General features: G+C 54.3%; 1 protein-coding gene across 1 annotated transcript; it reads right to left on the reverse strand.

The window, feature by feature from the left end:
* Positions 1-6,878: 6,878 nt before the first annotated feature.
* MSRB1 (methionine sulfoxide reductase B1) lies at positions 6,879-9,937 on the reverse strand. Its single transcript, XM_074158577.1, has 4 exons — positions 9,851-9,937; positions 9,150-9,292; positions 8,913-9,027; positions 6,879-8,230 (listed from the first exon to the last, which is right to left on the reverse strand). Exons 1-4 carry the CDS (start codon positions 9,903-9,905, stop codon positions 8,199-8,201), a joined length of 345 nt encoding a protein of 114 aa, XP_074014678.1. The 5' UTR covers positions 9,906-9,937; the 3' UTR covers positions 6,879-8,198.

The following is a 9,937-nucleotide window of genomic DNA, read 5'->3' on the forward strand; positions in this document are numbered from 1 at the left end:
GCTCCGGTAATAAAGTTTCCCAGCAAAGACCTGCTTGGGCTCACAGCCCTCTGGAAGACTCATGCACCCACAAAACAGGGTGTTCATTAGGGGTTGTGGGTATATTCAGGGCAGGGTGTGCAGGGTCCCTGCTGAGCAGCACCCCCCATGATCCACCACCCAGACTGGGGGCTCTGCACTGCAGCTCCCACCCTACAGCCAACATTTCACCCTGGTGTTTATTAGCGTTTATGCGACATCTATTGTTCAGTTTTTTAAATACACAATAAAGTGCACGAGATGAGGATGCAGCTCAGGGTTGACGTTCAAGTCAGCTCCCACGGTTTTCCTTTAAATTCAGCTGAGCCCCTTGCAGGGCTCTGGAGGGTTTTGGGGTTGCATCCACTCACCAAATGGGGCTGTTGAGAGGAGGGTTTGCTCCTGTTGATTGCTCCAGCAATCTCTGCCTGGAGGGTTTTAGTGTTGCAGCATTAACAGAGACCCCAAAGCAGCCTCTGTCCCGAACTGCAGCTCATTCCATTACAGGAAAGGGCAGGACTGTCTGCTCCCTCCTTTAAGCCCTGCTCTGGGTGATGCCTGAGCCAGGTGGAATAACTCAGCCACATCAGTGTCCCCAGACCCAGCCCATCAGCTGTGCAGGCAGGATCAGACCCACAGTGCCCCATTTCTGATCCCCCAGGTACCAGACAACCCAGGAGGTTCAAAAGCTCTTTGAGCACCCAACCCGTGATCCCTCGGTGCCTGTTCTCATCCAAGCACCATTGGAGCCCAAGTGGCACAGACAGGCAGTCTCCACTGGTGTCCCCTGCATCCCACCAGAACGGCTGTGCCCGGTTGTCGCCATGCCTCTGCTGCATCTGGGCTGGACAGGAAAAACAGTCAATCTCCAGTATTGCATCTTAGGAGCCATCAGTTAAATGAGCTCTTTTAATTAAGTGCAATCTAAGTTATGCGGTAATGTCAGGAGAGATGATAGAAAACACTCCCCTTGGCCTCGCCAGCAGAGAAGGATGTATTTCATGAGCTTCATTAGCCCGTGACCCGTGACGGACCTCCCCCCACGTGCCTGCCCGTGCACGCTTGTGCACACACTGCACCCATGAACCCTGTTCACTTCAAGACAGACTTTCCAGGAGAAGCGCAAGCCACCCAATTTCTGTCCTGCCGTCCGGGATGGGTGAATGGAAAGCACCGCAGTCAGGATTAGGTCATCTGGACAGATGGATGGACACGGGACGTGGCAGCACTTCCCGCCTGCCCTGAGCGTTTCCTGGGCATCACATCCCCGTCAGAGCCTTGAAGTTTCGCCCGCCAGAGCCAGCGGCTTAAATTAATCTGAGATTAACTAGTTTGAGCTCTTACTTTGAATTTTACGCCTGTGAGATTTTTTTTTAAAGCGCAGAGAAGTTAATTTCCAGCAGAGCTGTCGTGCTGCTGGCAGGCACAGCCACGGCCATAAAATACCAGCCCCAACTCAAGACGTCAGAGGGGAACAAAGATAGACTGTGATGCAGAAAAGATGCACGCGTTTGAAATAATCTCCGAAGAATGCAGCACAGCCCTGAAGACACATGTCTCCAGTGTCTCTCCCGAGCTGATCTTTTCCTCTTTAAATAGACTGCGCCACTTATTCCCGCACAGTGGCTTCCCACTCTTCATTTTGCATCTAATAACAATGCAGTTCAAAACCATCATCTCCTCCCGGTCCCTCCAGGAAGCCCCTCGCCAGGTTCCGCTCACCGAGCGTGCGGGCTCCTCGGAGATGGCCTCCATGCCACCGCTGCGGAGCACCCGGAGTGAGAGCCCGCAGCCCCGGAGGAAATGTGGGTTTTGCAGAAATTCTTGGCAGTCCTCCCACAGCTTCTCTACTCCTGAAATTAAAGGATTGAGCTGCAGCAACCCCTCGATCTAAATTAAAACGAGCTATATTTACTGTTCATGCTAATTAAATTATATTAACTCGGAGCTGGATGATAAGCAGAGCTGTCCCTTACAGTTCCTGGTCTTAATATGTTTAGCATTCAGACAAATGCACGCCAGTGTGTCATCGTGTTCAAAGCAGAGGAATTTGGTCCTGGGCTATTTTCATCCTGCCCTGACAGGGCTGGCCAGGAAACTCGGGGGGGTTTCGGGGATTGTGGTGAGGAAGCACTGGTGAGTCCAGTACAAATGTGGCATTTCTTCCTCCGGCACTGGGGAGTGGAAACCCTGCCGGGATGGGATTGGTGGTGCCAGATGGTGATGGCAGCACTGAGATGGGCTCAGGGAGATGGCGGTGCCATGTAGGCACCGAGCAGAAGGTGGTACCAGGGTCAGGAGCGGCGTCTCCCCCTGATCCATATCCCGCCGATCTATATCCCCCCAACTCCGCAGGGCTAATGTAGGGCAGGATCCAGCTTCATCCTGTTCCTGCTGCAACATCCAGTCCTTGCAGTGCCGTCCCCACTGTCCCCATCCAGGTGTGTGCAGAGCCAGGTAGGGCCCTGGGAGAGGCACATCCTGCACCACCCACCCAAAAGCTGGGGCAGTGAAAAGGGGTCCAGGCTGGGGCAGAGCACCATGAGGTGACAGGACAGAGATATCAGTGGAGAAGGAGAACATGCCATCAGCCCTAATCCCATCAAGAGGAACTTAATTCAAAAAAGTCAGGCAGAAGGCTTCAATAAGACCAAAGGACCCTGCCAAGAGTCACACTTCCTATATTGAAGTGCATAAAAGCTGGACATGTAAGACATGAAGAAAGCACTGTCAGGGTAGGCCAGCACCAGCCAGCCAATATATAACAGTGGGAACATGAAATATTAATCACCAGTGCATAAAACAATAGGAAAAACCTGCCTTTTGAGGCAGCCATCAATCCTCACTCAGCAGGGAACATCAAGGGACGCTAATACCATACAGGTTCTGCTTAAATATTTGCCTTCCTTAATGCTCACGCAAGAAGCATTTGCTTTGAAGTTGAAAATAGACTGTAAATGTCTTTTGTGTGAGATGAAACATGATAAGACATGAAACCAGGAGGCTAAACTGTAGTTAATCACGGTGGTTTTACAAGCAACAAATCATTATTGTAGACAGTAAACTCTATCGCTTAAAAGCGTTCGCCACGAGGCTCAGCAGAGAGGAGAGCCCTGGCTGGGCATCACCTGCCACCAGTGCGGTTTTGGGTTGTGGCCCATTGAGGTGGCCACTGGAGCAGCCGTGGCACTGGACCGGTGCTCGTGCGGGGCTGGACCGAAGCTGGCGCAGCCCAAAGCAGCTTTTCCCAGCGGGGCCTTTCCTGGGGACCACAGGAGCGGGGTATTTTGGGGATGGTTCATCCATTTCCACGCCGGGGCGCACTGAAGGCAGGAGATGCTGTGGGCATCCCTGCAGAAGCACCACCATTTCAGAGGCTGGCATCAGCTCTGGCTGCACCCACAGCTTGGGATGGGGGCAATTCGTCCCACCCTGGGCAGACTCTGGGAGATCCATGCGGGGAAGCCATCCCCAAAAACTTGGGATGCTCTTGGGCTGAGGATGGAGACCATGGTGGACTTGGCTCTTCAGGCACAGGAAAGGCAGCACCACTGTCAGCCCACGCTATATCCTGGCTGCCAAGCACAGGAGCGTGCATGCACGGCAGCACGCACAGCCGGCCCGGGACAGGTATCTCCCATATCAAAAATTAAGATCATGATTAGAAGCGATGTGCACTTGGGAGCGTGAGATAAGACCCCAAAGCAAGCATATAAGTATGACTGATTAACAAATAACCCCTCACTAATTACCTTAAAGAGTCAGATCTCAACAGCCGGGGAAGGAAAAAAAAAAGAAAGATTTAAATTTTCCTTGGGCTAAACATTTTTCTGGCCCGCTCAGACTCGCTCTGAGTGTTTCCAGTCATTATGTCCCTAATTAATGTGCACCACAAACCGAAAACAAATTTCCCCACCTCGTGGCTCTGGGAGGTTCAGCCGGATTAAACAAACCTCAGGAACCAGGACAGCGGTTGCCCAGCGAGCAGCGTCTCAGGGTGGGAGGCAGCCTGGAATAGGGAGAGATGAAATTATTATCGGTGAACGAAGTGGAATAAGCCTTTAATTTTTTCCAGCTGTTGCTGGATGTGCTGAGGGACAGGTGAGCTCCCCGGGACAGAGCGGAGAGCCGGGTGATGGGGAGGCACCTCACCTCCTGACAGCCCCCTGTGTTTCAGGGAAATCAGGGGCGTAGTGGCTTCTTAATTACCATCACTTTCTTTTCTGTATTTGACACAAACCCAGCTCCGGCCCTTGCTGCATTTTTCACAGCCCCAAAACCAATTCAGAAAATCCCTTTTAAGCAAACTGATGCTCCAGAGCCCATCACCGGTGCAGCTCAGGGTTGTGGCTGGGGCCAAAGTTGTCCATTTGCCAGGACCAGACTATGCAAGGGCACCCAAACCGGGCTGTGCTCCCTGCCCCAAGGGATACCCCAATGTGCAAAACCCCAAAAGTGCTGCTTTGGGGTCTTGGTGCTTGTTTACAGCCTGATGCACCCTCCTGCCTGCAGCTTGCCATCCTGCCAGCACGGGGGAGCCCGCAGGTTCAGCTGAAGTGGGAAAAACTGTTGATCAAAGGGTAAAATTAAATAAAACGATGCAAACAGAAAAGAAGGAGCCATCCCTTCAAGATCAGGCAGTCGGCTTGAAGTACAAGTGAAAATTTCAGGTAAAAGCAGCCGGCCTGACCAGCCAGCGTACTCCTACGGAGGCACTGGCTCCAAGGAATAATGGTAATTAAAGCTTCCTAATGCCTCCAGGTCATTTTCTTTTTCCTTGTGTAACGTAATTTCTATAAGGCTTGTCATCTTTATTAGGAGAATTAATCTAAATCTCGCTGTGTTCTGGCTGCTTTGCCATCCACCGGAGCCATCCCAAGGAGGGTCAAAGAGGCAGGTCCTCTTCATGGCATGCAAATAAAAAAATTAAAAAATTAAAAAGGGAGGTCAGCTGGAGGCTACGGCGGAGGAAATTAATGATTTTTTAAACAACGAGGGAAGTTTGCGTTGGCCTGGTAACGTAATTCAATTTCTGTCATTAAACCTGCATTGCTGATGTGGGGCCGCTTTTACCCAACTAAGCAAATTCCTCTTATTAAGCCAGAATTGTCATTAGCGTAATAATGAAATGAGGATGAATGGCAGAGGGGAAGGACTGGCCGCAGCCCAGCGGAGGTGATGGGGATGCCCCGTGCCACAGACCAAGGAAAGGGCAAAGGAGGTTTCCTCCCTCCCCAAGCACCCACAGTGCTCTGGGGAAGGACAAGGGACTTGGGGGTGCTCGGGGGAGCTGGGAAGGGGCAGGGGTGGGATCCGCCCTGCAGGGTCACATCCTGCATCCTCAGCACCAGCCAAAATCCCTGCTAGCATCAGCACCTCCAGCCAGATTTCCAGGAAAACGTCCCATCCCTTTTTAAACCGTCTTGAGATGTTTTTGTTTTTTGGTTTTTTATTTTGTTTGTTTGTTTGTTTTGTTTTGGGTTTTTGGGTTTTTTTTGCTTCTGGGTGATTTTCCTTCTCGCTGCTGCAAGGATGGATGCACAGGAAGGCAAAGCCACTGCCCTGCCCACCCCACCTCGTCCTTCCCTCCCTGCAGAGCCTGGGAAAGGGTTCGGAAAAGCACTTGCACCCTCCCGTGCCTACATCCACGAACTACAAGGCAGCGTGGAAGCATGGCTGGGTCCCCCAGGGCTGGACAGCCCACGAGTGGGAGGAATCATCGCCCTCCCTTCACCGCTGGCACTCTCAGAGAGATTTCCTTCCACCGCAGCATCTCAGGGGAAACCACCCCAAAAATACCTTCCTGCCCAGTGCTGCGGGCGAGGGGCAGCAGAGCAGGAGGTCACCCAGGGATGGATGGTCCTGCAGTGCTCCAGGGTGGGAAGTAAAAGGGGCAGCTCCTGACCTCCTGGGCTCGTGTGGAGGTCACCAGGCCCAGGGCAAAGCAGCAGATCAGGAGATTAATCGGTCGAAAAGGAGCTTGAACCTTCAGGCTGAAACCTGATTAGTAATTAGAGCCGGAGGTCAACCTACGCATGGGGAAGGTGACGAGGGCGATGCCACGGGGCACGAGCCAGTGGCAGGGCTAGGAGGGAGACATGGCACTGGCTCCTGCGCTCCAGAGCGGACTTTACCCCCTTGGAGGAGGGACCTGGACTCTGGCAAAGTCCAACTCAAGTCTCCAGCCTCCACGAACCCAGTATCCAACCCTGCTGGGAGTGAAGAGACCTCTGTGAGGCAGAAAGGGTTGTAGCTTCCAGTCTTGCAGGCAGCTTCGTGTGGGGAAACTATCGTGAGACAGCACTAAAACTCATATCCCCTCTGCCCAGAAAATCCTGCCAGCCCAGAAGGTACCAAGAACACACTATGAAATAAGCTAAAATCAGCTTCAGTTGGGCAAAAATGATAACTGGAGTGAAAAGGAAACCTTCCCCAGTGAAAGTTTTGACCCCGGGGAATGCCCAAAGGCCTCCAATGCATCAGCGTCCCCCTTTCACACAGCAAAACCTGAGGCAGCACTAACAGATTCAGGATAAAACCAAATGCACCGATCTCAGGGTAACCCTTTGGGTTGCGAGACCACACTGGATGCAAGACTCCAGCTGCACCAAGGGACCTGGATCCGTGGCTGGAAACAGAGACATGAGATGAAACCTGCTCTCAGCGTTCTGGCCAGAGCTTTGGAGACACGGAAACCTGCCCTGCATTCGTACCTGCCTCACACGCATCCCACCACTGCATCCAGAACTGGGAAAACCGAGCAGAGAAGGAATCCCAGGCCAGATGTACCAGGGTGCCATCAACAGTTCTTTTTTTTTTTTTTTTTTTTTTTTTTTTTAAAAAAAAAAAAGAGGTTATTTCTCCAACACAGTGAATCAGTGCTTTATTTTCCGTTCTGAAAGAGGTACAAGACCAGCAGTGACCTCCAGGTAACGGGCTGGTGCGTCTCACTTTTTATCGGTGCCCTTGTAATGGTGGGGTTGAGGCAAAACACATGAGGAGAAAAGCCTCTCATGCCCCAAGCGCAGCTGCACCGTAACAGCAGCAGCGCAGCCCCACCAAACCACCCACGCATCGCACTAGAGTTGCGCCACCGGACCCACGGGTCAGCAAAAGATTTTTGCCATCTTCAAAAATCTTCGCGTACGGATTTCAAAGAGGATTTGGTTTGTGGGTGGGGAGAGGGAAGGCCACGAATCAGATGCTGAATTAAGGAGAAATCAGTGCCACGGCCCTTCTGAGCGCAAAGGGAGCGCCAGTGTGATTCCCAAAGCCTGAGTTGTACAAAAGCGCGGCCCGTGAGCCCGACGCTGGCCTCCCTCGCACCAGCGTACAGCAAGGAGGAACCGTTAGCGCCCCTGGAGTTTATAGCACAGTGATAAACCTGGTGTAAGGCCAAGTCAGGATCAAGCCCAGAGGACTTGGGAATTCTAGAACTCTCTCTACTGTGTCCAAGATGGGCAGAGGGGTAAAATACCTGGATGCTGTCAGGCGGGATCATAAAATCATCCTTGCCCTAGCATCCTGGAAGGGTTTATATAGGGCAATTCATACCATGATCCCAGCCCAGAATAGCACCAGAGATTAACCCAGACACTGACCTCAGCTAATCCAGCGTTACTCCCTGGAAATGCCAGCGGAGCCGCTCTGGATTGCATGGGTGCCATGGCGGAATGGGCCCCTCCTGGCTGTGGTCTGGAGAGTGTCCTGGCTCGGCTGAAGTCAACAGCAAAACTGCTGCAGAGCTCAGCAGAGGCAGGACAGCAGGCACGTGTGCTGCCTTAATGGAGAAAGCCGAAAGGACCCAGTAGTAGCTGCTACCGGCAGGCAGGGATAAGGATGCTGGGGAGAAGAGACAGTTGGGGAGGGGGAAAGGGTGGGTAAAATTAAGAGCTGTAGCCTTTGCATCACCCCAATTAGAGTGAAACACCCTCAGGCACAGGTGACACAACCCACCACCCAGCGAGTGCAGAGCTTCAGCAGTCCCCTTTTCCCCCCACCTCCCCCGTGCTCCTCCCGGCATCCCAAATCGGAGCAGCCCTGAGGGGGAACCGGCCCAGGGAAACCAGGAGCTTCTTCGGGGTTTCTCCTGCTCCCAGAGCCCCCTTGACCGGAGGGTGCCCCCCAAGGTGTGAACGCTGGATCAGCCCAAGAGCAGTGTGCCAAGTAGAGCAGCTCGCTTACTTCTCCTTCAGGTCGTTGTCTGCTTTGCCTAAAAGAGGGGGAGAAAAAAAAAAAAAAGAATCAGGGCTCATGTTTCTTGCTCCAGAACCCTCAGCCCCTTTTATAGGGTTATTTTGCTATGTGCAGCTAACATCTCTCAAGCATCGCAGTCCGACGAGCAGGACAGTGAGTCGTGGCCAGGATGTTGCCATGAACTCGGCCTCCCAAAGCCTTTTTCTGACTCGGGGGAAGCAAACAGCACGACAACCACCACGGCAAGAAGCCCTGCCCTGCCCCACAGCTCCACTCCCTACCCGTAGGGCAGCTCTGAATAGAGCTCCCACTTGATTTCCCCAGGGGAATGAACCAGTAAACTCTCCCAGCCCTGTTTTTGCCACCGCAGGAGCTCCCTGCCCTTCCTTTGCACCACCAGCAGGAACCTCCCAGAGCTCGGCCGCCTCTCGGACACGCTGAGACCTGCAGCCGCATCCAGGAGCTCCGGGACACTCCGCATTTCACCCTGGGATGTCAGAGAGCCCCCACCGAGACACCAGACGAGCAGACTGATGCACATGAGATTTATTTAGGATGCAAGTGGCTCCTTGGCTTATCTGAACGGCCAGCTACACCCTGCCAAAAGCAGCGCATCGCACAGAGCGTGGCCGGGCTATCAGCAGCTTCCCCCAAAATAACTATGTGGGCTGAAACAGCTGCCAAGCCACAGCCTTTACCTTTCGGGACAAATTTCAGCGAGCTGCTGAATATTCAGAAGCGGGACTGCCCCCTCTTCGGCCCGTCGTTGAGGAACTCGTGGCCGAGCCCGTTGCCACACTTGCCACAAGACACCTAGAAATGCAAGGAGAGGGTTCGATAGCAAGCGGTCTGTCTCAGCAGACAGGCTCATGAAAAAAAAAAAGCCCGTGGTTTGGGGTTTTTTTGCTGCTTCCTGAAGGTTTCAGAATCGTCACCTTTAAAGCCCCCGGCCGCTCCTTGCGCTTGGCCACGCTGTCCTCGTGGACGGTCTCGGTGAAGGCTGGCCACGGGGACGAGTGCTCGTACTTCGCACGGCTGGAGAACAGCTCATGGCCACACTTGGCACAGACGTAGATGCCTGGGGAGAGCGGCAGGAGAGGGGTCAGTGCTGGGGGGCAGCCCCCCAGCCCCGCTCCCAGCCAGCCCCCAGCAGCGATTGCCAGTGACTGGGGGGGCAGCGGTGGGGACATGTCAGCAGGGTGACACGGGGACACACACTGGACTTTGCCCGCGTGGGCCACTGCCTGCTGCTGCTGCCGGACCCCCAGGGCCAGGCAGGCGAGTGGGAGCTTTTGGGACATGGGGCAGAACCCACATCCCCTATAGGGCCTCCTCTACAGGATGGGTCCAAGCCAGCCCCTACAGGGACCCCCCTGTCCCACCTTTGCAGGCAGCGTCTTCCCCATCACCCCCCACCGGTCCCATGGGGGGGGTCCCCTATCAAGGACCGCAGAGAGGGGACCCCCGGCCCAGATCCCACGGGTGGAGGATGCCCCACAAGAAGGACACCCACCTCCCCACCCACCACGGGAACCGCAACCCCGGCCGAGGACACCCCCTGCCCGCCCCACGGAGGGGGAGGGGGATCTCCCCCGGCCCCACGGGAACCCCCCCCAGCGTCCCCGGCCCGGCTCACCCGGCTGGAAGTGGTCCTTGAACACCTCGCCCCCGAGGAAGGAGCAGAAGGACATGGCTGCGCCCGCCGCCCCGGCCCGGTTCCGCC

This window comes from Numenius arquata, chromosome 14 (assembly GCF_964106895.1).
Source record: "Numenius arquata chromosome 14, bNumArq3.hap1.1, whole genome shotgun sequence".
NCBI lineage: Eukaryota > Metazoa > Chordata > Aves > Charadriiformes > Scolopacidae > Numenius > Numenius arquata.